At 39.4% G+C, this 23,732-nt stretch overlaps 1 protein-coding gene across 4 annotated transcripts in view; it reads right to left on the reverse strand.

The window, feature by feature from the left end:
• The window catches only part of DPP6 (dipeptidyl peptidase like 6), a 1,860,394-nt gene that overhangs the window by 852,675 nt on the left and 983,987 nt on the right, over nucleotides 1-23,732 (reverse strand). Inside the window, exon 1 of one of the 4 annotated variants that reach the window (XM_077491166.1) lies at nucleotides 13,728-14,139. The exons of the other annotated variants lie outside the window; for them this stretch is intronic. Within the exon in view, the coding sequence (XP_077347292.1) occupies nucleotides 13,728-13,784 (57 nt within the window). The 5' untranslated portion in view covers nucleotides 13,785-14,139. Of the gene's footprint in view, nucleotides 1-13,727; nucleotides 14,140-23,732 lie in introns of those variants that run through there. 4 annotated transcript variants of the gene reach the window in all.

Consider the following 23,732-nt stretch of genomic DNA (forward strand, 5'->3'; position numbering starts at 1 on the left):
TCAAAAGGTACCAAACAGTGGCCAGCACCTGCCAGCCTGTCCCCATAATAACTGTCAGTCAGTGCCCACAACAGTGTTGATCAGTGCCCACAACAGTGCCAATCAGGGCCTAAAAAGTGCCAATCAGTGCCCCATTAGTAAGGCCTGTCAGTGCCCCATCAAAGTGGCAATCAGTGCCATTCGGTAATGCCTGTCAGTAGCTCCTCATCAATGCTGCCTATCCAGTGCCACTTATCAGTGCCCATCAGTGCCGCCTATCAGAGCCCATCAATGCTGCCTATCAGTGCCATCAGTGCCGCCTATCAGTGTCCATCAGTTTTTTTTTTTAGTTGACAGTCTTTTTTCGTTTATAGTGCATAAATTAAAAACTGCAGCGGTGATCAAATACCACCAAAATAAAGCTCTATTTGTGGGTTGAAAATTATTAAAGCTAAAGCTTAAAATTGTCCTGGTCAGGGAGGGGGGAAAGTGCCTGGTATGGAAGTGGTTAAAAAAACGTGGATGTACTATAAGGGTTGGAGTGATCTAAGGTGACCAATGTTTAACAGTCGACATCATAAATAAAGAATAAGTGATATGCAAAGTCAAAAATAATTTAACAAATATTTGACGTGATAAGGTGTTTACATTACAAGGCACAGACCTTATATGACCAGTACCACACCTACATCTCTTCCAATGAGTGTCATTATATACTCAGGTCTGAGGATAGCTGAGGGCTCCCGGTTGGAGACAGCTCACAGTGTGGGATACAGAAGGTCTAATCGAGGGGTCAGAGGGCCCAGTCAGGAGCCATGAGATGGAAGGTCTCATTTTGGAGATCAAAGAACCCAGCCAGAAGCCAAGAGGCAGAGGGTCTCAATTACAGGAGTCTGGTTGTTTTGCTGGTTGCTTTCTTTTAAATAAAAGTGGGCTACCAAGAGGACTTCAGATTGCCACTATGGCAGCCAGCAACAGCACAAGTGACACTTTACATTGAATGTAAGTAACAACCCTTGTGCTGATTTTTACCTAATGTTTTACCTAAACTTAGGTTGCAAGACTTGTAAATTGGGTCTTTTCCAATAATCAGATCCCTGCTTCTCATTTCAAAAAGTTAAGAGGTACGTAGACCTAATATTCCACTCTGTACTTCTGCTTAGGGTGTTTGCACTGCTTGGTGCTCTCCTTGAATTAAACTATGTCTGTACAATAGCCGTATTGCTTGTGTACTGGATCGGGTATTATTTTTTTAAGGAATAGGGTGAAAGGTGCTATTGTATAGGGAGACATTTATTCCACATGAATTCGCATTACAAATATAATGCTGCCTCCTATTGTCTATTCGCCTGGCATTTGAATGCATTTATTCTAGCTTGAATTGGTAATGAAGTACTTAGAATTTTTTCATTATTATATATTACAAGCCTAGCACTTTACTCAACTTTCAGAGCTGCCTCAATAATACCTTGTGTTCCTGGAGATTCAGTCAGATTGTTCCTCCTCTTTATCATTCAAAATACCACAACATTTATATATTTAACACGAATATCACATTATTTCACCAATTATTCCTATACATAGCATCAAGGAAATGTGGCAGGTCACGGCATACATTGCGATGCCTTTCATTTCTGAACACCGTCTATTTTACAAAGCAATGCAGGAAATTCATCCGGACGTGTTCCCATCAGATTTCCAACATTGCACCAGGCACCTACAATTCTTCCGAGCGATTAAACATTATTAAACAGAGGTCAGTGGCTTTCTAATTTAAAATAGAAGTTAGGTACCATTTCAGAATTGAAATCAAGATAGTAGGTCAAATAAGGGGCAACTGCAATCTCATATGATGTGACCACCAAAAGGATAATTTCTATTCAAGTGCATTGGGTACAAGATTCAGGGCACAAGAGGTTGTGGCATCTTACAAACCAACACGAGCTTAACACAATCAGCTAAACTTCTTTTAGGTAATTCTTTTATTTCATTGCTCACAGTTTAAATGTTGTGTTTGCTTTCATTTTCATCCCCACCTGTCAATCAAACTTTGTTCATCAATTTGCTTAATAATCTAATGGGGTACAGCATGTAATTGGGCATTGTCTCTCTCCCTTTGGATGTGTAATATTTAAAAGATTGCACTGTAATGCTGGCATTCATTACTTACTGCAGCAAATATAAGTGAGATGGTCAAAGATTTAAGTGGACTTTCAGTATCTCTTTATGGGTGGATGAACAAATTGTTGATGTCATCAGTCTACTGCAAGCAGGAGGAAGCAATTCCCCAGTCTCTTCCTCCACACAAATTAGGCTGAAATATGTCAACATTGTAGCAAGTCAAGCAAGAGACTGAAGCCATAAGAATTTAACGAGCAAAGGAGACAACCTTTTCAAAATGAGCTTAAATGCAAATTTTTCATGTTTAACTTGAATATACCTTTAAATATGAGGGGGCATGAGTGTCAGGAATTGGATAAAAGTCTAGGCTAAAGAAATGCATGCATTATTTTTGCTCATTCAAGTGAAAGCCAGAAATCTACATGTTATAATTTTTATTTCATCTTTCTGTGGTATGCATTCACTCAGTATTACATTCTGTGACAAACATCAATACCTGTCAAACCTTCATGCAATGGGAAGTCAAAAGAGATAAATGTATGACAGAAACATTTTGATTGCACAATGATTTTACTTCAGAGAGAAACTTAAAAATAGGGGAAAAACGATATATAACGTGGTTTATCTAGCTTTTGAATACTTTGATGAATTAAAAATGTATGTCTATACAACAAATGATTTCCCACTTTTGAAAAAACAGCAATAGCTATTTGGAACTGTCAATAGTTTGTACTAATCTACTACAAAGGAAGATGATTGTCCATGACAATTATGACTTGAGGGATTGTAGGAGCTGCTCTGTACTCGGTAAGCTTAAAAGGAAAAACAGATGATATATCGATGATAGATAGATACATAGATAGACAGATAGGTATATAAATAGATAGATAGATAGATAGATAGATAGATAGATAGATAGATAGATAGATAGATAGATAGATAGATAGATAGATAGATAGATAATTCGATAGATAGATAGATCCTGTCTACAATGAAGCAAAAATATATTCAAAATAAAATAATAATAATTAATAATAATTAGTAATAAATAACTTCAAAAAGCTTGAAATCATGTACATTTACTGGCAATTTATATTCAGACTCTTGTTCTTCTACAGTAGTACAAACATAATTTTTCTAAGCCAAAAATGTTGACACCTTTTAAAAAGGAAAAGTGAAATTGCCTATTTATGGACAGTGTAACTAAATGTTGACCCGCAATGCAAGACTGGTGTGTTAAGGGGAGGGTGGAATGTGGAAGGGTGGGTGTAGTTGGTATGCCAAGGGTGACAGAGGGGATAGAGACTGGTGTGTCAAAGGGCACGTTATGAAATCATAAGAAAAGGATTGTATGGGATTTTTAAGGTGAAAAAAATTATATATATAAGAAATAGTGATCTCAAGATATAGTAAAAAGTTTTATACAAAGACAATTAAAAAAAAGTTTTAAAGATCAATTTATTGCAAGTACAATACAATACACTTTTATGGATACAACACTTTAGAATGGAGGTCCCAACATGTTTTGCCCATATTCCAGGCTATTCCTGGGAATGCTGTTCATTAGGAGTACAAGCCTTTCTAGTCTCTTGAAATATAGTGTATTCTAGTCAAAGCATTATATGGGTCAAAAAGTCTACCAGCATCAAGAAAACCGTTTAGAGCAAGGTGACCATAGGGGCATTCGTGGACCAGAAAACTACATTTTACAGTGAACTCAGTAATCAGGGACATAAACTACTGTGCAGGTCGGCACTTATCTCTAAAGCTGGTGTCCTACAGTAGCATATGTGTCCCTGTAGTTCCAGCAGCCATGAAACCACATGTAAAAGATTGCCTGTCAAGGGGCTGGGTTTGTGTTTCAAGGAGCTTGTGGCTCTTGTGTGTCAAGGGACAGATTGGGCTGGTTTGTCCGGAGGCAAGTGGGGCTTATGTGTCAAAGGACAAGTGGGGTTATTATTTCAAGAGGTTGGCATGTCAAGCATTGGGATTGGTGGGGTTGGTGTGTTGATAGCTGCATGAGGCTGGTGCACCAAAGGGATGTTACAGGACTTTTAAAACATATTGTACAGCAATTATGTCTGGCTGTCCTTGTTCTACTGGTTGATCAGGCTAATGGTCTTTAGGAAACCATTACTATGAATTTTTGGTTTACTGGGTTTGGAATATTTTGTATATAATTTTTGGCAAGTGGCAACAACAGGAGCCAGTGGAGAAGTGTTTGGTAGGATGGAGCTACAAGAAGGAAAGCTACTGTCTGCATTGATATGGTGATATTGATGCAGCGTTGTGTTGCTTTATGCTCACAGATAATAATAGCTACCTTCAAGCAAGCAGATTATAACATGGTATATTAGATATTAGACCTGCTTTTTATTACAGAGTTATCCAAAGCTGTCCCTACCCATGTCAGCTGTGACTGCAGATTAGGCAGTTTTAGTCATCATCTGGCAATAGCTGCCTGATAGGAAAAGCAAAAAAAAATCATATCCCCTACTGATCATTATGGAACTATTGGGATGGAAACTGCAGACCATGTCTCCAAACATACGTGATTATAGTAAAATCACCAGACTTTCAGCTTGGTTGCTAAGCATCTAGAGAGCTGGCCAAACACGCATACACAATCAACTGAAGATTTGACATCTGGATGATTAGGTTAAGGGGCTTCATCAGTTGATATACAGCAACCTTCAAACTACTAATATTCTCTGCTCAGTCCACATGCACAAACCCATGGAAGAATGTATATTTTATAACACGAATTTGCAATTTCTAAAATGTTTTCATTTAAGCAGAATCCCATCAAAACCTTCTATTTTTTACATTTATTGTAGAGTGTGAAGGGTCAGGGTGGTTGTATTGCAGTCTTTGTCCCCTTTAGGGATATTTCTACCCAGTTCTTCTCCTGGTAACAAGAAGCCACTGGTACAGGTGGTAAGATCTCAATAGGTACACAAACAGCAACAAGAATATTTTTAGTGTAGTATGAAGGGCCAAAACATCTCTGCTGTATTATTGCTGTATACCCATTGGGGAGAATTTCCCTGAACCTCTGCCCTAGAGACAGCTGGTTACTAGAACAAGGTGGGAAGGAAAATCTCCTTCACCGGAACCTAGACAGAAACCTAAAAAAAGAGGTTCTAACCTGTTTCCACAATCCAAAAAGTAAAACATTAAAAAAAAGGGTTGGTTGGAGATTCACTTCAATGGCAGGACAGTTCCTATACTTTAAGTCTCATAGCTTTATACCTGCTCCATGAGATACTATAAGCCTATAGGAATGGCGCCTCTGATTGGTAGTTAGATGTAAGTCTTGCCAATACTGTGCTGATTACTGTTCTACTTCTTGAAGATGAAGCTGTACCTTAAGATCTGCAGTGCAAGAAGCAAGCTGTCTCTGCTTCATTCATTCTGAAGATTTGTGCCTTGCCAACATCTGTTGACACCTCTTTAATATTGCTTAACCAGCCATCAGATCACCAGTCATCTGGGAGGCAATTCTGACAGTTAGCAGAGTAAGCAAAGCTCTCTGTTTACCAAGATGACCACCTTCATACAAAGACACAGAGCAGAAAAAAAGGGCAGCAATGGGGTAAAGATCAGCCATGCAGGCAATACCAGTGACTAGAGCTTTGCCCTCTGCTTGTTTTGTTTTTTTCTTGGTTTTTTTTTTTGGTATAGCTTACATAGCTCATGCACTCTTTAAAATAACTGCACAATTACAAGGCAAGCCAAAGGTAATACCCACTAAGTAGAAAACCTATTGTGCCAAAATTGTATTTCACAATCTAATGCTGAATTTTCAAAATGAGGCCACGAATGCAAAATAACTACTTTTTCTATGACCAACATATCAAGAGTTAAATAAAGGAATGTCTTTTTGTTATATACAGCAAGTCAACTAAGTTTACACATTCCCTTTACATATCCCAGGAAGTTATAAAACCACCTTTAGGCTTCTTGCTTAAACCTAGACATTAAATACATTCAGACTAATGCAAGCTTACCAGCCAGTCTTGTTACTAAGGTTGTTTTCTCTGTACAATAATAAAAGGAACATCATGGTTGCTTATATTCTGATAGCATTGCTTGGGGCAGATTTCTAATATTTGCATGAAACAGATGAACAGTATGTGGCATGCTCACCCAGGTGAATGATGAGTTGAACAAACTGTCTAACCAACTGCTGTGGCTAAACATAAATCATCAAATAGAATCCAATGCAATAAAATGTACAACTCACATACATGGCCACATGGTAGTTGCCGCATTAAATCGAATATACATTTTTTCTTTTTAGATATAAATGCAAAAGAGATAAATGCAAAAGATATCAACACAATCCGTAGCTGGTAATCTTTTAAAATCCCTGTCTCTGTGTATAATATGCCATCATATACATACAAACAGACAGCTATATTTACACATTACTGTTTCTTGCTTTGCAGTGCTACATGGGAGGGTTTGATTTATTGAAGGGTTTGAGAATCTAAAATTGTGTGAACTTCCAGTCATGTAAAAAGTGAATTTCAGATCACTTGAATACCCAATCATGTTCAGATGCTTTGGATTGGATAAATGAAATTAATATGCACAGTGAAGATTCTCAGTCATCCCTTATGGCTGTGCTGTAATGCCTTTTCACAAAGCAAGTTAGGACAGAGTAATTGCTCTGAGCCATTGAGAGCCTCCCCTAGTGGTTATTCTATAAACATCTACTGTATAGTTAAAGTGATTGTAAACCCTTTTTTTTTACATTTTAGCAGCTGTAGTCCACACTTACTTTAGACACTAAGCCCTTGTAAACACGGTCGGAGATTCCGATGGAATGTGTCCTATCGGACCGTTTTGTTGGATATTCCGACTGTGTGTGGTCTCCATCGGACTGTTTCCGTCGAAATATCCGACGGACCAACTTTTCCAACTTGCCGGTAAAATTTTCAGACAAAATGCTCCGATCGGACATACTACGATCATGTGTATCCTACTCCGACGGACAAAGTGCCACGCATGCTCAGATCAAATTCCTAGACCAAAGCTATTGGCTACTAGCCTGAACATAGTCCCGTTGTAACGAAATAACGTCATCATGTTATGTACAATCGGATTTTCCGACAACTTTGTCCGACCGTGTGTATGCAACAGTTTCGGACAAAATCCAACGGATTTGGTTGTCAGAATGTCCGACCGTGTGTACAAGGGCTTAGTCTTCTTCTTTTAAATCATGCCTTTCTGTCTTGCTTGGGGGGTACCAAAATCACTGCCCTGCCTTCCTGTTTATGAGTGTCTTCTTTACCTACTAAACCTAAAATAATATTTGTCTTCTTTTACCTAGCAGGCTCTATTGTAGATAATCTGTACATTGTGCGTGTACATACAAACATACAAACACACAGCATCTGATAATCCACTTCTCTGCTCCCTCCTCCTACCTTCTCCTAGCACATTGATTGACAGGGATGATGAGCGCCCTCGTAGTCCATTCATTCTTTCTTCAGCTTTGTAACCTGAAGTCCACAAGGTGGTATGGGCACAAAGCTGGAGGTAGAGTGTTCAGAAACCTTACATTGCACCCGTAATTCAGTGATCACTGGTGCAATACTTTGAAGGCTTCTGTTTTTTTTCTACAAAAAATGTGCATTTATTATTTTTTCCTGAAAGGTGAACTTAGCCTTTAAGAAAGCAGTGGGTGCTGGCATTCGCTGTGTGCTACTGCTTAGCAACCATGATGTCACCCAGTCCACAAAGCGCAAAGATAACATAAGATCACTGACTAAATATGGCCACATGGCCATATATGGTCAGTACCATCACCCAGGAGACCCCTCCTCTTTGTTTACATTTAGCAGCAGGGCTTGAGACATAATTTGCAACAAGTATAGCAACAGGTTTTAACATATCCCTCTGATATGAGTTCTTTCTTTCTTTAGGTAGGGGAAGTTTTTGGATGCCTCTTCTTTCTAAAAGGGGCTTCCAGATTCAAATAATTCCTCTGCCTGAACCACTGTGCAAGGGTTGTGGCAAGTGGCCCTTATCCTCACCAACATGGGGATAATGTACTTTTTTTGTGTAAGGGGTCCCCATTAACATCTATATTGTAAAAAGTATTGGGACACTAGCCATTACACACTCACAAACTTTAATGGCAACTAAGTCTTAGTTGGTAGGGTTCAATATTGAGTTGGCCCACCCTTTGCAGCTATAACAGCTTCAATTCTTCTGGGAAGGCTGTCCATAAGGTGAAGGAGTGTGTCTATAGGAATGTTTGAAAGAGTGTCTATAGGAATGTTTGACCATTTTTCCAGAAGCACATTTGTGAGGTCAGGCAATGATATTGGGCGAGAAGGCCTGGCTCACAGTCTCCACTATAATTCATCCCAAAGGTGTTCTATCGGATTGAGGTCAGGACTCTGTGATGGCCAGTCAGGTACATCCACCCCAAACTTTCTCATCCATGTCTTTATGGACTTTGCTTTGTGCTCTGGTCCAAATCATTTGGTGGAGGGGAGATTATGGTGTGAGGATGCTTTACAGGGGTTGAGCTTGGCCACCTTAGTTCCAGTGAAGGAAAATCTTAAGGTGTCAGCATATCAAGACATTTTGGACAATTTCATGCTCCCAATTTTGTTGAAACAGTTTGGGAATGGCTCCTTCCTGTTCCAACATGACTGCACACCAGTCCACAAGGCAAGGTCCATAAAGACATGGATGAGTGAGCATGGGGTGGAGGAATTTAACTGGCCTGCACAGAGTCTTGGCCTGAACCCGATAGAACACCTTTGGGATGAAATAGAGCAGAGACTGCAAATCAGGCCTTCTCATCCACATTAGTGCTTGACCTCACAAATGCACTTCTGGAAGAATGGTCACACATTCCCATAGACACACTCCTAAACCTTGTGAACAGACAGCCTTCTGAAAAGAATTGAAGCTGTTATAGCTGCAAAGGGTGGGCCAACTCAATATTGAACCCTATGGACTAAGACTGGGTTGCCATTAAAGTTCATGTTCGTGTAAAGGCAGGTGTCCCAATACTTTTGTTAACATAGTGTATATAAAACCCTCATTTAGGCAAAGGATTTGGTATAGATAAAGAAAATTCCCAGACACTATGTTTACAAACAGACGTAAGTGGCCAGTGCTGTTATTTACCAGCAATTTAAACAGTAGTTTTACTTCACAGGCAGGTAAAGGGCACCCCTCAGGCATGTCATTTGAAGGAATTACATTTTTTTAATGGTTTACTTAAAGCATTAATAAAATCCCTAATCCCCACCAAAGTAAAGTTAATTATTTTTGCTTTGGTATATATGCTCCAGTGCAATGCCCAGCACCCCCATGCCATTTGTCAATCCCTTGGCTTATTGGCCTAGAAAATGGCAATTATTAGTTTTTAACATAGACATGCATGGGGTTAATCATGGAATTAAGGTGTAAATTTACAGATAGGAAAAAAAATATATATTATGTGAATGCTTAAATTAAATATTGTTTGAAAGCAGGGATGGAAAATCTCTGTAAAAATTACGTAACCTACTCTAAGAGCCAACATATGCTTTAAGCATCTGGTGGTCATGAGCTTCCACAGACAACAGTGTGGGAAGGTTTTATAAAAGAGGTGGACAGAACCTGGACCTCTGGCGGAGGGCTGAAATTGCTAGGGCTCAAAGAGATCTAAAATTACAGTGGCTAAAAGCACAAATGTACATCTATATAGGAAATATAAATGTGTGTGATATGACCCTATAGGTTACATGTATTAGCTGTGTTATTCCGACACCTCCATCGCACTGAGAAATGTGTTGAATTTAATCATATAAGGGTGAAATTTCCTCCCTGAACTCGTATCCAACATCCAACATATTCTGTTTAGTCAATGTACCTAGGGGAACACTAATCCATACGTATAAAAGAATCAGAACATAGGACACCATAGAAAACTCTTAGAACATACTTTGCTCACTCTGAACAATAATGCTATCATACAATGCAAATTTCTACAACCTATAATTCTATGCAACTGATTGTTCATATTTTTTTTATATATTAGTGTGACAGTCTTTTTTGAACAGCCCCTTAAAGTTTATCATGTCTTATTTGCAGTTTCCATTACCAGTCAAATTGTAACTGATACAGGATTAGCAATCCAATACCAGAGCCCGAGTATACAGAAAGATCTCTCCTGTGATGTGTCGGCTTTGGAAATCCAATACAACCACATGTGGAAGTTTTAGAACATCATTATTAATAGTGAAAGGTAGTATGTGATGAATGAAGGAGCAGAGTACCACACTGGGGTATACAATGACCAGACAAAAGTAAAAGTGACAGCACTACGTGAACAGTATGCACGCATACAAAAATACACACACACAAACACATGTGTGTGGGCGCTGTCATGCCAGCATGTTATCTACCTGATTTTTTTTTGTAAAGATGAATAATACAAATCATCTAACATCTGCATCCTAAACTTATATAAAACCATGGGCTTCAACTTACAAAAGCTACTCCTGAAACAGATGTACTCATTTTATTGTAAAAAGAACAATACAAACTGATTTCTGATCAATCTTCTGAAGACTGATTTTTGATTGTCTTTGGTGCCGTGTAAATAGCGGAAAGGAGATTATCGTCAAGTAAAGAGAGATTTAGTATGCTTCAGTCACCTAGTTAAATCCCAACTCCAGCCCAAATCTTTTTTTATTAGTCTTGGTTGGAATAGAGAGGAGTTAAACTGGCAATGCACTTTACGTTCAGCCTGAACCAAAAAAAATCTAACCGATTCTTCCATCCACACTATACAGCTCAGATGAACAAATTTCCCACTGCAGCCATTGTCTTTTGACAGCCGGCCCTGCTGAAATTCTAATAGTATATGAACAGCTTTAGAAGCCCTATCAGGAATTTATTGCTGCCTATGTCCAACTGGATAGGGCAATGGGATAAGAAAACAGTGAATGATGGGAAATCTCTACTTTGGGAACAGAAAAGGCACAAACGCTCTTCTTTTTAGTGAAATGAGGAAAGGTTGTCTTTGTGACCCTGGAGACTGCGATTTACCAAAATTCTGTCACAGTGATAAAAAGTACAGTTAATCTCTCTATCAGAGTCATAGATAGCAATTAAATCTTAAAAACAAAAACTGACTAAAGTTCTTAACCTTTTCTGCTCTATTAAAAGAAAACGTTTGACCTGGATTATGGCTTTTAATAACTGAGTCTGTCAGATGAATACAATGCAATTCAAAATATAGTCTCTGAATGGATTAATTAAACAATGTAAGCAAATAGAGTAATCCAACAGTGTAATGCAAAATACTCCCTTTGGAGTGGCCATCTTGAATAATTATTTGCAGTGCCTAGGCACAGAGGAAATTCAGAATTTTAATGAATTTTAATGTTCCACATGTGATAGATTAGGATTAAAGTCAAACTATACTGAACTAGAGACTCCACACTTTCCTGACCATCCTGTCTTCCTAAATGTATACATGCTAAAAGAATTAAATTACCTTCCCTACAGAATGGTTGCCTGCCAAATGCTAGAGTGTTAGTCACATGATTTCAGCTAAAAGGGAGAATCAAAGTTCAAGCTGAGCTTCTGATCCGCCTTCTCTATCTGGACTTTGGTCCTCATAGCCTCTTCAGTAGACCATGCGACTAGTGCTTTCCCTTCCTCTGATGGCAACCACACAATCAAATATTGGAACACTGGTCATCTTCTCTACTGAAGACACTGACAATAAGGCGGAACCAATCTGGTGCTATTTGAACTCTGATCCATCTTTTCAACAGAGGTCAACTGATCAAAACTCCACTATTTCTTCATGTGACTTGGTGGGAATCTATAGCTCTGGTTTGGAAGGGAAAACTAGGTATATCAACAGTTCAAGGATGACAAAATGTATGTAACTACTTTAAATAATGCCATGAGAACATTGTGTGTGCTATGTAAACATTTATGGAAGCCTACAGCTTTCTTCTTGTTTATAATTGTGCTTACATAGTATTCATTTTTTTAAGGATGAATCAAGTTTAGTACTCTATAAAACTAGTATATAACTTAGCAGGGCACGTGCAAGAATGGAAAAAACTTAGACAAAAGTAAGGAACCATTTTCCAGCAGTCACAATAGAGAAACCTGAAAAATATTTTTACCTACTGTAAAATACATAAGCAGTTCATTCTAAAATTACTTGAACCTTTCACATAATACCAACTGTTCTATTTGAATAAATATCCCTGTACTCAAATTCCATTAGAAATGATTCTCTCTGACAAGTGAATGCTCAGATATGGCATGTTGCTGCATTTTTCTAGCACAACCCCTGGGTTATACACAGCAAAAAGCAGCTTTAAATAGATTTAATAGGTATGTCTAAGTCATGTTTAGAAATAAAACAACTCCGTGTGGTGGAACACTGTAACATTCACTTAAGCCGGGTTCCCAAGTGCCAGAAGAGAAAAGCTTTTTTATGTCGCTCAGCTTTGTATCCCTTGTAGAACTGCACAATCAATTTACTAATTCATACTGTAATGCAAATTTCATATACCCACATAGCTTGGTCCAGCTTGGCACATGAACAGTCATACTTTTCCAACACCACAGCACAAACCCATAACATCATTCTGCTTTCTATTTTTTAAATATTTTTTAGATGAAAATAAAATAATTTGCACGCCTAAAAAAAATGTTTTAAACTTTAAATATCAATATTCATTTTATCTTTTAACCCTTCATGGCATGAAACTATGGAGATTAAAACCTCCACCTAACAAAATCCAATTCAGTGCAAATATCATTCTGTCCTGTCTAAGTGTCGATCAATACCTAGGATCTAGTATCAACAAAGTAAAATCATGACCCAAGGAATATTTCTGTACTGTCTTCTTAGGTTCCTTTAATTATTGATCCAGATGGGCAGTGATTTACCATAATGAAATAAGAGAATCTTTGCTTCACTTAGGTACATGATTATTTCCCTCCGGAGAGGCTTGCTAAGGAAACTGCTGATCCCCTTTTTTAAACTATTGGCTGCCTTTAAATCTTTGCTGCCTGGTTGCCTCTCATGTGCAGAACAGACAATGTGAATATCTGTGAGCATCTCAAATCACGTTTCCAGCTGCAGAAAGTTTACAAGGAGACATCTCCAGTTAATGAAGGGCACAAGGTGCTAATGAGAATCTAACAGACATAGTGGGACCTTGCTAGCCCTGCTTCCTGCATATGTTTTTGCCAGGGCAGGCAGGGATATGTGCAGACAAGTGTTCTTCCTTAGCCAAATGATTTTTTTTCAGCTATAAACTGATCTCTACTGGAAACTAGTTCTGAAAACCCATAAGCAACTTCCCAAAGTCCACCAGGAGCACTCTGTGGAATGTATAGATAGGAACAGAAGACAGCTTAATTATCCTGCCTGGTATTCTGTAGCTATGCATAATTGATGAAATAGAGGCAATCTGGTAAAAATAGCAAACTCTAAACTGCACAGGCTACGGAGCACAGCTTCAGGCAGTCGCACTGGTACGTTAGTAGTGACTCAGGTGGCATATTAGCATCAGCTGGAGGAAATCATTCTCAAACAATTCCCGTGTAATAAAAGAAGATCACAATGGTATTACCTGCTCCTGCTGATGCGCTGTCTTTGCTGTGGCATTTTGTTCCTTAGCTGTGGTCATGATCGCCCCCCACTTGTGCCCACTGCACCGGTCTAGGCGATGCTAGCGTCTGGTTCAATGCCCCAAAGCCAAAAGAACGAGTTACTACTCACTCCATCACAACGGTCTTCTATCCAATCAAAGGCATATTACAGGGGGGAAAAAAGGAAGCCCCTCACACAAGGAATAAAGAATGCAAAATTATAAATAAAGTCAAGGGAGATGCAAAGATACGATCCTCTTTACAATTAGCAACAGCCTCTGCATCACAGAAGCAATGATAACTGCTTGGCAACCTGCTACTGGCAGCAGCATAGCTTGGAGACAACCTAGCGATGGAGCCCCCCTCCTGCTTCTCTTTCTCTACTCCAACCCCTCCTCTTTCTCTAGTCAGACTAACAGAGCATGCACCAGCCCGCAGCCCTGCCAGCAGAAAGGTAGCACAGCCTTCTTTCCCCTCTTTGTAGGACTGAGCAAGAGAGCCAGATGTAATGCACAGCCTGATTGGATGCTCAGGACTAGGGATACAGGACAGTTAGAGGCTACGCTGTGCACTTTGACTGGGATTTCCATTCTGCTTTGCTCTCTGTGGTCGGAATGTCACATCACACACAAGTGTTCTAAGGATGCAGTGTGAGTCTGATCCTGTCACTGGTAGACTGCATAACATCTGCAAAAATGCAGACATCTATCCTAGAAGAGAGAAGGACATCAAGACAGCCAAATAAACAACTTCCTAAGCAGTATTTTTTTCTGACCCATCAAGACTCTTTAGACTTTAGAAATATTTATTTTCTCAAGGATGGTTTACATTATACACAAACCTTCTTGATATATAAATAAGGGGCAATTAATAAAGCGTGGCAACTCAAATTATTCAATAACATTTCATCTTTCACACATAAGGGCACAGAAAACTATAATTGTGTTGGTTGGTACAGTATGAGTAACTGAAATGTGGACATTATTGCTGCCTTTTTCAAAGTAACATGAATTTCTATGTGCCTGTGTGCAGAAAAGTTTTTCAAAACATATTTTGGGTTTATATAAGTGTATCTTTTTGGGATCATCTCTGTATGTATGGGACCCCTCTGATCTGTCCCACATTTAGTTATCAAAATATACATGCATAAGTATGCAAATAAAGTGTTACATTTACATCAAGGATGGGGGGAGGGTGGGCAAGTTGTAGGGTTGGGGTTACAAGGTAGGTCAGTGTTAGTATGAGAATAGTATGAGTTAAACTGAATGTCAATGAAAAGTGACAGGTTCCCTTGAGAGGGCACCCTCCTACACCCTCTGGTACTTGCTTTCTCTGCCATCTCTTGCTGCTAGTGAAGCTCTGTTCACCTTCAGATTTCTGGATCATAAAACCTGTGTAAGCTCCATGTCAGACCTTACACAGGGTCCTTGACTGTCTACCTACCCTCCTCTAGGTGACTAGATGACAATTGTTTGATCAGGTCCAGGAAGGGTATATATAAGGGTTTTCAAAGGCAAGTAGAAGGTTGTGGAAGCATTGGAAGGTTATTATCGGTATGTGTGAATGGCCCTATCAAGAGAACCTGTCATTTACCCTGAATGGGTAAAGTGACAGATTGCAATATCGTTTTCAAAATACCCTTGAATTGCTCTTCCCTTCTCCCCCTGTTGCAAGGTCTAATGGATGATGAATAAGCTGTAATGCATACCTTATTCTTCTCTTCTCTGGGCAACTGACACTCTCCTCATTTCTCGGACTTTACAGGTTGCCAACCCACCCATCCTCGCATACAGTGCAGGACTGCTGGTCCTTCATTGTACGTGATGAAGTCAGAAAGCCTGTGATCGATGGAGCAGAAAAGGGAAGAGGCAATGAGGGACAAGCAGCAAAACTTGGTGGAAGCCTGTTTGAGCAAGGTGTAAGGAAAGGAAAGCGTATTCGTCTACCCCTGTACTTAATGTGCATTTAACCCTTGTCGAGTTGGGAAGACCCACTGCAAAGGAAATTTTCTTCTGCTGCTCATAGTGTACCTTTAAGCCCTGTAATTAATGTTGGGGAAAACAGTGAGTCAATTATCAGTAAGGGGAAGAGTTATGGGAAATTTGTGTACTGTTGCCATAGTTGCAAGCAAGAGGAATTTACGGTTTGTGACATTTTCACTGCAATGATCAGGCTTTGCCATGGACATGTAAGGAACAGCAAAATATTTGCTTTACTTCCTCCTTGCCCAGATGCACCTACTAGTGTTTTCTTCACTCCCCTACCACTCTATTAAATTACAGGGAGTATGGAAAGAATAAGGCATATACAAGATGCAGTTTGGTTAAAATATTCTGAGTAACTGAGTATAAATAAAGGCAGAACTTTTTTTTTTAGCTTTGGATAGAGTTTAGATGAATTAGAACAGCTACCTGTATTTATTGCTGTCTGTGCCCCAGTTAGGGAGATTCACCCTCTCTATTTATATAGTTAAGCATTGGGGGTGGCTGTGGGGCATTGCATTGCCCCACTGATAATGGGGTACTTTGACGCAGTAGTTGGCTTAGCACTATATGCCCACATGTAACCAAATCCCCATATTTTTGAATATGTTCAGGTTTTTTAAATAGCCTTGCAGGAATTATATGTAATTTTAGAATGTGTGCGCTGTAATCTATTTTGTTCTGTCTTATGGCAGCACCCTCTTGAATGTAAACACATCTTTTAGGGTGTGCACCCCAAGTCTGTTGTTTGTAGATGGATTAGATCACCTGCCAGTATTTATTGCTGTCTCTGCCCCCATTAGGGAGATTCACCCTCCCTATTTATCCAGTTTACCATTGGTGGGGGGGGGGGGGGCATTGTAGCACAGAAGGTTTTTCACCTTAATGCATAAGATGCATTAGGGTGAAAAACCTTAAGGCTTTACAACTTCTTTAACTGAGGTAGTACTTTTTTTTACCCTTTAAAAATGAAAATGTACCATATAATTAAGAACTTATCACAAAATAGGTTTATGCACAAATTGTCTAAATTGCTCAGATCCTTTTTTTATGCCAAAGTCTCCTTTAACAACTTCCCACCCGGCCTATAGCAGAATGATGGCCGGGCGTTGGTTCAGTTATCCTGACTGGGCGTCTTATGACGTCCTGCAGGATAACATGCCAGCGCGCGCCCGCGGGGGGGGGGGGGGGGGGAGCAGCGTGATGATCAGTGGTGCTGTGTGTCACTCTGACACATTGCATGTCCAATCGTAGTAAGGATCATTCACAGCTGACCACAGTGTGAACCAGGAAGTGCCGGTAAACGTCTTTCCTTTGGTTTGCGCTAACAGGGAGAGCTGATCGGTGGCTCTTCCTGTCAGAGGGGGTGTCTGTGCTGATAATCAGCACATTGATTATCAGCACAGCCCCATCAGATGTGCACCAGCAAAGTGCCAATCATTGCCCACAACAGTGCCAATCAGTGCCCATCACAGTGCCAATCAGTGTCCATCAGTAACACCTGTCAGTACCTCATCATCAGTGTCATCTATTAGTGTCAATCAGTGCCACCTGTCAGTGCCAATCAGTGCTGCCTATCAGAGCTAATCAGTGCCCTTTAATGCCACCTGTCAGTGCCCACCAGTTCTGCCTGTCAGTGCCCATCAGTGCTGTCTGTCAGTGCTTATCAGTGCCACCTATCAACGCCCATCAGTGCTGCATATAAGTGCCACCTATCGGTGCCCATCAGTGCTGCATATCAGTGCCCATAAATTCTACATACTGTATCAGTGCCTCCTCATCAGTGCCCATCAATGCCACCTTATCTGTGCCAACTCATCAGTGCCCATCAATACCACCTCATCAGTGCCTATCAATGCCGACTCATCAGTGTCCGTCATTGAAGGAGAAAACTAAATTTTATAACAGAAACAAAGAAAAAACATTTTGTTTTCAAAAATGTTGGTCTTTTTTAGTTTGTTTAACAAAAAAACCCCAGTGGTGATCAAATACCACCAAAAGAAAGCTCTATTTATAGGAAGAAAATAATAAAAAATTTGTTTGTGTACAGTGTTGCATGACCGCGCAAATTGTCAATCAAATTGAGACAGCGCTGAAAGCTGAAAATTGTCCTGGTCAGGAAGAGGGGAAAGTGCCGGTATTGAAGTGGTTATACTTTACTACTTTTGAAGGTCATGTTTTCATAACTGGCTACATACATGAAGGTTAAAGGATGATTTATTTTACTTCGACTGAAATCCTCTTTATAATACACACAAACTATACCTGATCTGCAATGTGCAATAACTCATAACATCCAATCAAAAATCAATTATTTTCTATGATATCCATTCTAGAACAGATTTTGTCAGAAGTGAAAAATTAATGTGGTGGGTGGGGTGAAGGTCTGAAGCTTTGGCGGAAGTCCTATAGAGGTAAAAGACAGCATGCAAAACAGCCCAACAAAACTAATTGATTGTATAGTGTAGATCCTCGGTTGCCTTCAGGGCCCAAGAAATTATTTTGAAGAAGCATCCAACAATCTAAAGGTCCATTCACACTGAAACTGTCACACTCACATAGAGATCTTGTGGAGATCCTTGTGGAGAACTGTAGGAATGAGACCTGTGAGGAATACTATTATATTCTTATTATAATAGTTATAGTATTATCCTTAAAGCATTACCAATCACAACAATGGCAGTTTGGCTTTAGAAGCTTGTCCTTTTTTTTGTTTGTTCAATGTTCCATGCGTTCAATGTTCAGTCAATCAGTCAATTGTTGCGTATTGTAATGGTTGCATCTTTTGATTTATTACTGTCATTTTTTACCATTAACCACTTGAAGACCAGGCCTTTTATGGAACTTTTTGTTTTAAAGATTACATTAGTATTTTTTGCTAGAAAAGGACATAGGACCCCCAAGCATTTTATATATATATATATATATATATATATATATATATATATATATATATATATATATATATATATATATATATATATTTATATATATATATATTTATATATATATCTATATTAGCAGAGATCCTAGAGAATACAATGGCGGTTAATGCAATACGCTCACATCTCACACAGCAGTCTTTAGAATGCAATTTTTTTGGAAAAAATACACTTTAATAAATTAAAACAAAACACAATACTTACTCAAATCTTTTGGTATAATGTGAAAGATGATGTTATGCTGAATAATTAGACACCTAACATGTCATGCCTTAAAATTGTGCATGCTCATGAAATTGCGAAGAACTACAGTACTTAAAAATCTCCATAGGTTACGCTTTAAACATTTTTTATTTCTAGAATTACTGCTTTTGCTCTAACATTTGCAAAGATAGCTCACCTGTGTGGTTTGAACACCATTTACATATTTTTGCGCGACCTACTCAGGCATTCATTTCTGCGCTCAAGCATGAAGGGATGAGACACTTTATTTTATTTGTTTTCTTATTTATTTTACTCTTTATTTTTACACTGTACCCTTATTTATGTATTTTTTTAATCACTTGCATTCCTATAACAAACAATGTAAACATCCCTTGTAATATAAATAAGGATGACAGTTCCTCTTTTTTTTTGTTTAAGAAGCTTTAGTGGATTTTAAGAACAAAAACAATATAACTTTATAATTTTACAGTGCAACAGATAAAGATAACCTTGGTGTATTGTGAATACAACATGTGCAGTAAAATGTGGCTTTGCAAGCATAATAACCTTACGCATTTCGTCTGCAAAGACTTCTACTGGGGTGTCACCCATTTAGGGTAACAATCGTGTGTTGATATTGCACGGAGGATTAGAGGACAGTCCTACACCATTTTGCATGCACGTTATGGCATCTTAATATCATGGACTTATATCACTGTTTTTACCTATATGGGATGCATTTATAACATTGATTTATTACCGACAGCGTTTAATCGTCATCACTTGCACTCACTATATTTGTATTTTGTATTATATACCTCAGATTATACTCATGGGATCTATATTCAGTTTGAAAGCTTGATTATAACATCTCTTTGTTTTTCCCAGTTATACAGAGTGTTTATACTTATTACTTGCTAACATTGAAGTTTTCACTTCACATTTTGTGATTTATATCCTTTTATACGTTTATGCGTTTTTTTGCGATTTTTTAATCACTTTCCTTTTTTATTTACACATTCACGGTTTTTGACACCTTTTCACTATATGCACTCTTTTCCCTGAGTACTATATGATTGTATTTGAAAAAAGAGAAGGAAACACCCTAAATGGGACTTTAATAGACCACCACCACCACCCAGATTCACAAGTAAAAACTTATGTTTATTTGAACAATACAGAATAGTAAAAAGAGGAGACACCCAGACAAAAAATGCCTCCAATGTAGTATACAATCATAGAAAATTTTACAAAACACACTTATACAAGAACCACTAATACTCTCATTGGTATCCCAAACCTTCATAGGTATCCCAAACCCGACGCATTTCCAGTTTCTGTTGTTACAGAACTTTCATCAGGGGTGAAGAGCAGAAAGTAGCGATGGCATGGTAATTCTTGTCACCAGCACTCCTCCATATATGTACAGTAGGAACGCTTAAAGATGCCAAGATAGTATGGCCGCAATTTATGGGTGTTTTGTTGACAATATAGCTCACGGCACATTCCTCCAAAAATTGTTCCACAGTTAAGGGATGTTGTGTATACATCCACTTCCCCAAAGGCTAAGGATGGGGCTTTTTTGTATACCAAAATTGCTTAAAATAAGTCACCCATTGACAACTTTTTGTCGGCCCCCGATGAGGCTCCCCGAATCGCCGATGGGTAAATAACCTGTTAAAAATACTAAGAAGTGGAGGTGTGCGCTGCTATGTGGCCTGGAATAAATGGTGTGGCTATGATTGTATTTGCAGTTTATATAGTCCCCAGATTTACATCTTGGATATATTAATACATATCATTAGCACTACACATTTATCTTATATATTATTTTGCAATTAGTCTTATTGTTGTGTTGGCTGCTCACTTTTGAGGCTGGGACAGTATTTTTATTGCTGGGTTTCCAGGAGAGTGTCCATGGCGGATGAATGAAATCTTTGAAGTTTGTGTTGACTTAGACCTGAAGTGTGGTGGATGGCTTGATGTACATAGAGGAAATGGTGGGTCGGGAGGTCAAAGCGAGATAGCATTTGGGAGATCTGTCGGGGTGAACCCGTGAAGGTATCAAAAAGTTGAGCAAATCTCTGCAGCCCATGAGAAGCCCACTCAGCATAGCCAGGGTGTTGTAGAGTTTGGGGGAAGGTAAGGTTTCCATGTATTTGGAGATGGTTGGATACCCATGGGAAGAGGTTTAATTTATGTCCTTTTTCATGCCATGCTACTAACGTATCACGTATTAGGAGATTGACTTTAAGATTTCGAGAAAGAGACCTTAGGTTGCAGTGCAATAAAGATGGTAGGCTGAATGGGCTTATCATTTCGGATTCCAAGTTATAGTTGGAGTACTTTGAGCTTTGCTATCACCAGTCCAAACATACCCTCAGTAGACAGGATAGATTGTGCAGTCTTAAATTAAGAAGATTGGCTCCCCCCTCTCTCCTAGACAGGCAGAGTTTGAGCAGTGAAATTTGAGGGTGACGTTTGTGCCAGAGAAAATTTTAAAGAGCTTTATGAATTCTTTATACTTCTATATGGCGTAATAGTAGAGGGATAGTCTGCAGGGGGTAGAGGAGTCTGGCAAAGCTGATAAATTTGAAAAGGTGACACCTGCTGAGGAGCAAGAGTGGGAGGTCCATCCACGTCATCAGTTTTCCAATAATCTTAGTGATAACCAGGGAGAAATTTAAGTGGTAAAGGGATGAGGGAATTTTGCAGATTTTTACTCCCAGATATGTAATATGCTGTTTGGCTACAGTAAATGATGAGACATTTGCCCACAGGGGGACCTAGGGTGGTATAGAGGGAGGATCCCGCTTTTGAAGAAATTGATACATAGGCCTGAGCAGGCTGGAAAAGAGGGAAAGATATCTTGGATATGTGGCATATCTGCTCTAAGATTGGATGGAAATATTAAAATGTCATTGGCGAATAGTGCTTGCTGTAGATCTTGTCATTCTATAGTTATGCCATGCAGGTTGGAGTGGAATAGCAAGAATCGGGATGATAGTTCCAAGACCAGATTAATTAGCATTGGTGAGAGGGGATTGTCTGGTTCCCTTATGGAATTTGATTCCCTCTGAGATGTGACTGGCTGCAACAATATTTGCCATGGGGAGTGCATTGAGACCAGATATAAAAAAGAACCCGAGAATTCGTACTGCTTAAGGACTAATGACAGCCAGGAAAAACTAACATTGTCATAAGCCTTCTCTGCGTCGAGTGAGATTTTGGCATAATCCCAATCGGAGTTGGCTTTAGCATGTTCGATGGCCTTAATGACCTTTGTGGATATTGGAGGAGACCTTGGGTAAAGCCTGCCTAAGTAAGGTGAATAAGAGAGGGCATTAGTTTGAGTAGTCTGTTGACTATTTTTTTAAGTAATTTGGAGTCTAGGTTAAGGAGGGATATTGGTTTATAGGAGCTTGGATCTGTGGGGTCTTTGCCTTTCTTGGCGATTAATTTAATATATGCCTGGTATCCAGAAGGAAGATATTTACCCCCCTCTAGGATTCCCTGATAGAATTTAACTAACAGAGGGAAAACTGTGTCTGCCGCCATTTCGTAATATTCTGGGGTATATCCATCTGGGCCAGGAGCTTTCCCATTGGTTAGGAAGGAAATGGCTTTGGATACCCCCTGGTCTATGATAGGGGCATTAAGGTGGGTCAGAAGAGGGGCATCTATCTGGGGGAGGGAGATCTGGTCTAGAAAAACCTGAGCAGTGGCCAAGTCAATTGGGTCTTCACCATAAAGTGAGGTGTAGTACCGTTGACGATGACAATATCTTTTGAGGACAAAGCGATGGCTCCATGGGTCTCTTTGAGAAGTGATATGTATGTAGGGGTATGGGTGCCTTTGCATAGCTTGGCTAGTAGTTTTCTGGGTTTGTTACCATATTTGTGGAATTTCAGGTCAAGGTGAGATTTATATGTTCCTTTTAGCCAGAGGTTTCGGTTCGTGGGAGAGTGGACATTCTGTAGTTGTGATTGGGTCGAACATAAGCGAACGATTGCTTCACAATAATTATTGAGGCCTCTCTTTTCATGAGCGGCCGCAAATGCGATAATCCTACCGCCTAGTACCGTTTTTCCCATTTCCCCAAAAAGATTGGGGTCGTTACCATGGGCCGTGTTAGTAGCTGCATATTCTGCCCAGGTCTCATATATTACTCTGAAGAGATCATGATTAAGGGCAAGATGGAAGGGAAAATGCCAGGTCTTTGCAGAAGTGATTGTGATGAAACTGTGAAGACAGACAGATATGGGGCTGTGGTCAGAGATCGCAATGGCATGTATATAGGTGTTGAACGTGCGTGAAAGATGTGCAGTGTTGCATATTAAGTATTCAATTCTGGTGAAAGTATGATGAGCTGCGGAGTAAAAGGTGTAGTCCCTGCCTTCTGGATGGGTCAGTCTCCAGATGTCTCTTAACTGGAGAGCTTCCGCAAAGGTTGCAAGAAGGGAGCCCGAGGGGGTGGGATGAGGAGGGTATGACAGTTTGCTCCCTGACTTGTCTTCTGAGGTGACCATGGCCGAATTAAAATAACCTCCCACTAATAAAAGAAGGTGCAGGTAAGGGGATAAGTGAGAGGATAAAGTTTGAAAGTTTTAGTAGGGGAGTTGGGGGCGTACACATTTGTGATGACTAGATCTCTGTTGGAGATGCGTATATGTATAGTTAGGAGCCGACCTTCGTCATCTTTCCATGCTGTGATGACCTCACAAGGTAGATTTTTGTTGATAAGTATCATCACACCTGTCTTATTTTTGACCGATGCAGAGACCCCCCCATAAATCTCACCTTGGCCTGAAATTCCACAAATGTGGTAACAAACCCAGATAACTACTAGCAAAGCTAT

The sequence above is a fragment of the Lithobates pipiens genome, unplaced genomic scaffold (assembly GCF_037356315.1).
Source record: "Lithobates pipiens isolate NorthernLeopardFrog02 unplaced genomic scaffold, aLitPip1_a1.2 Scaffold_19, whole genome shotgun sequence".
In the NCBI taxonomy this organism is placed as follows: domain Eukaryota; kingdom Metazoa; phylum Chordata; class Amphibia; order Anura; family Ranidae; genus Lithobates; species Lithobates pipiens.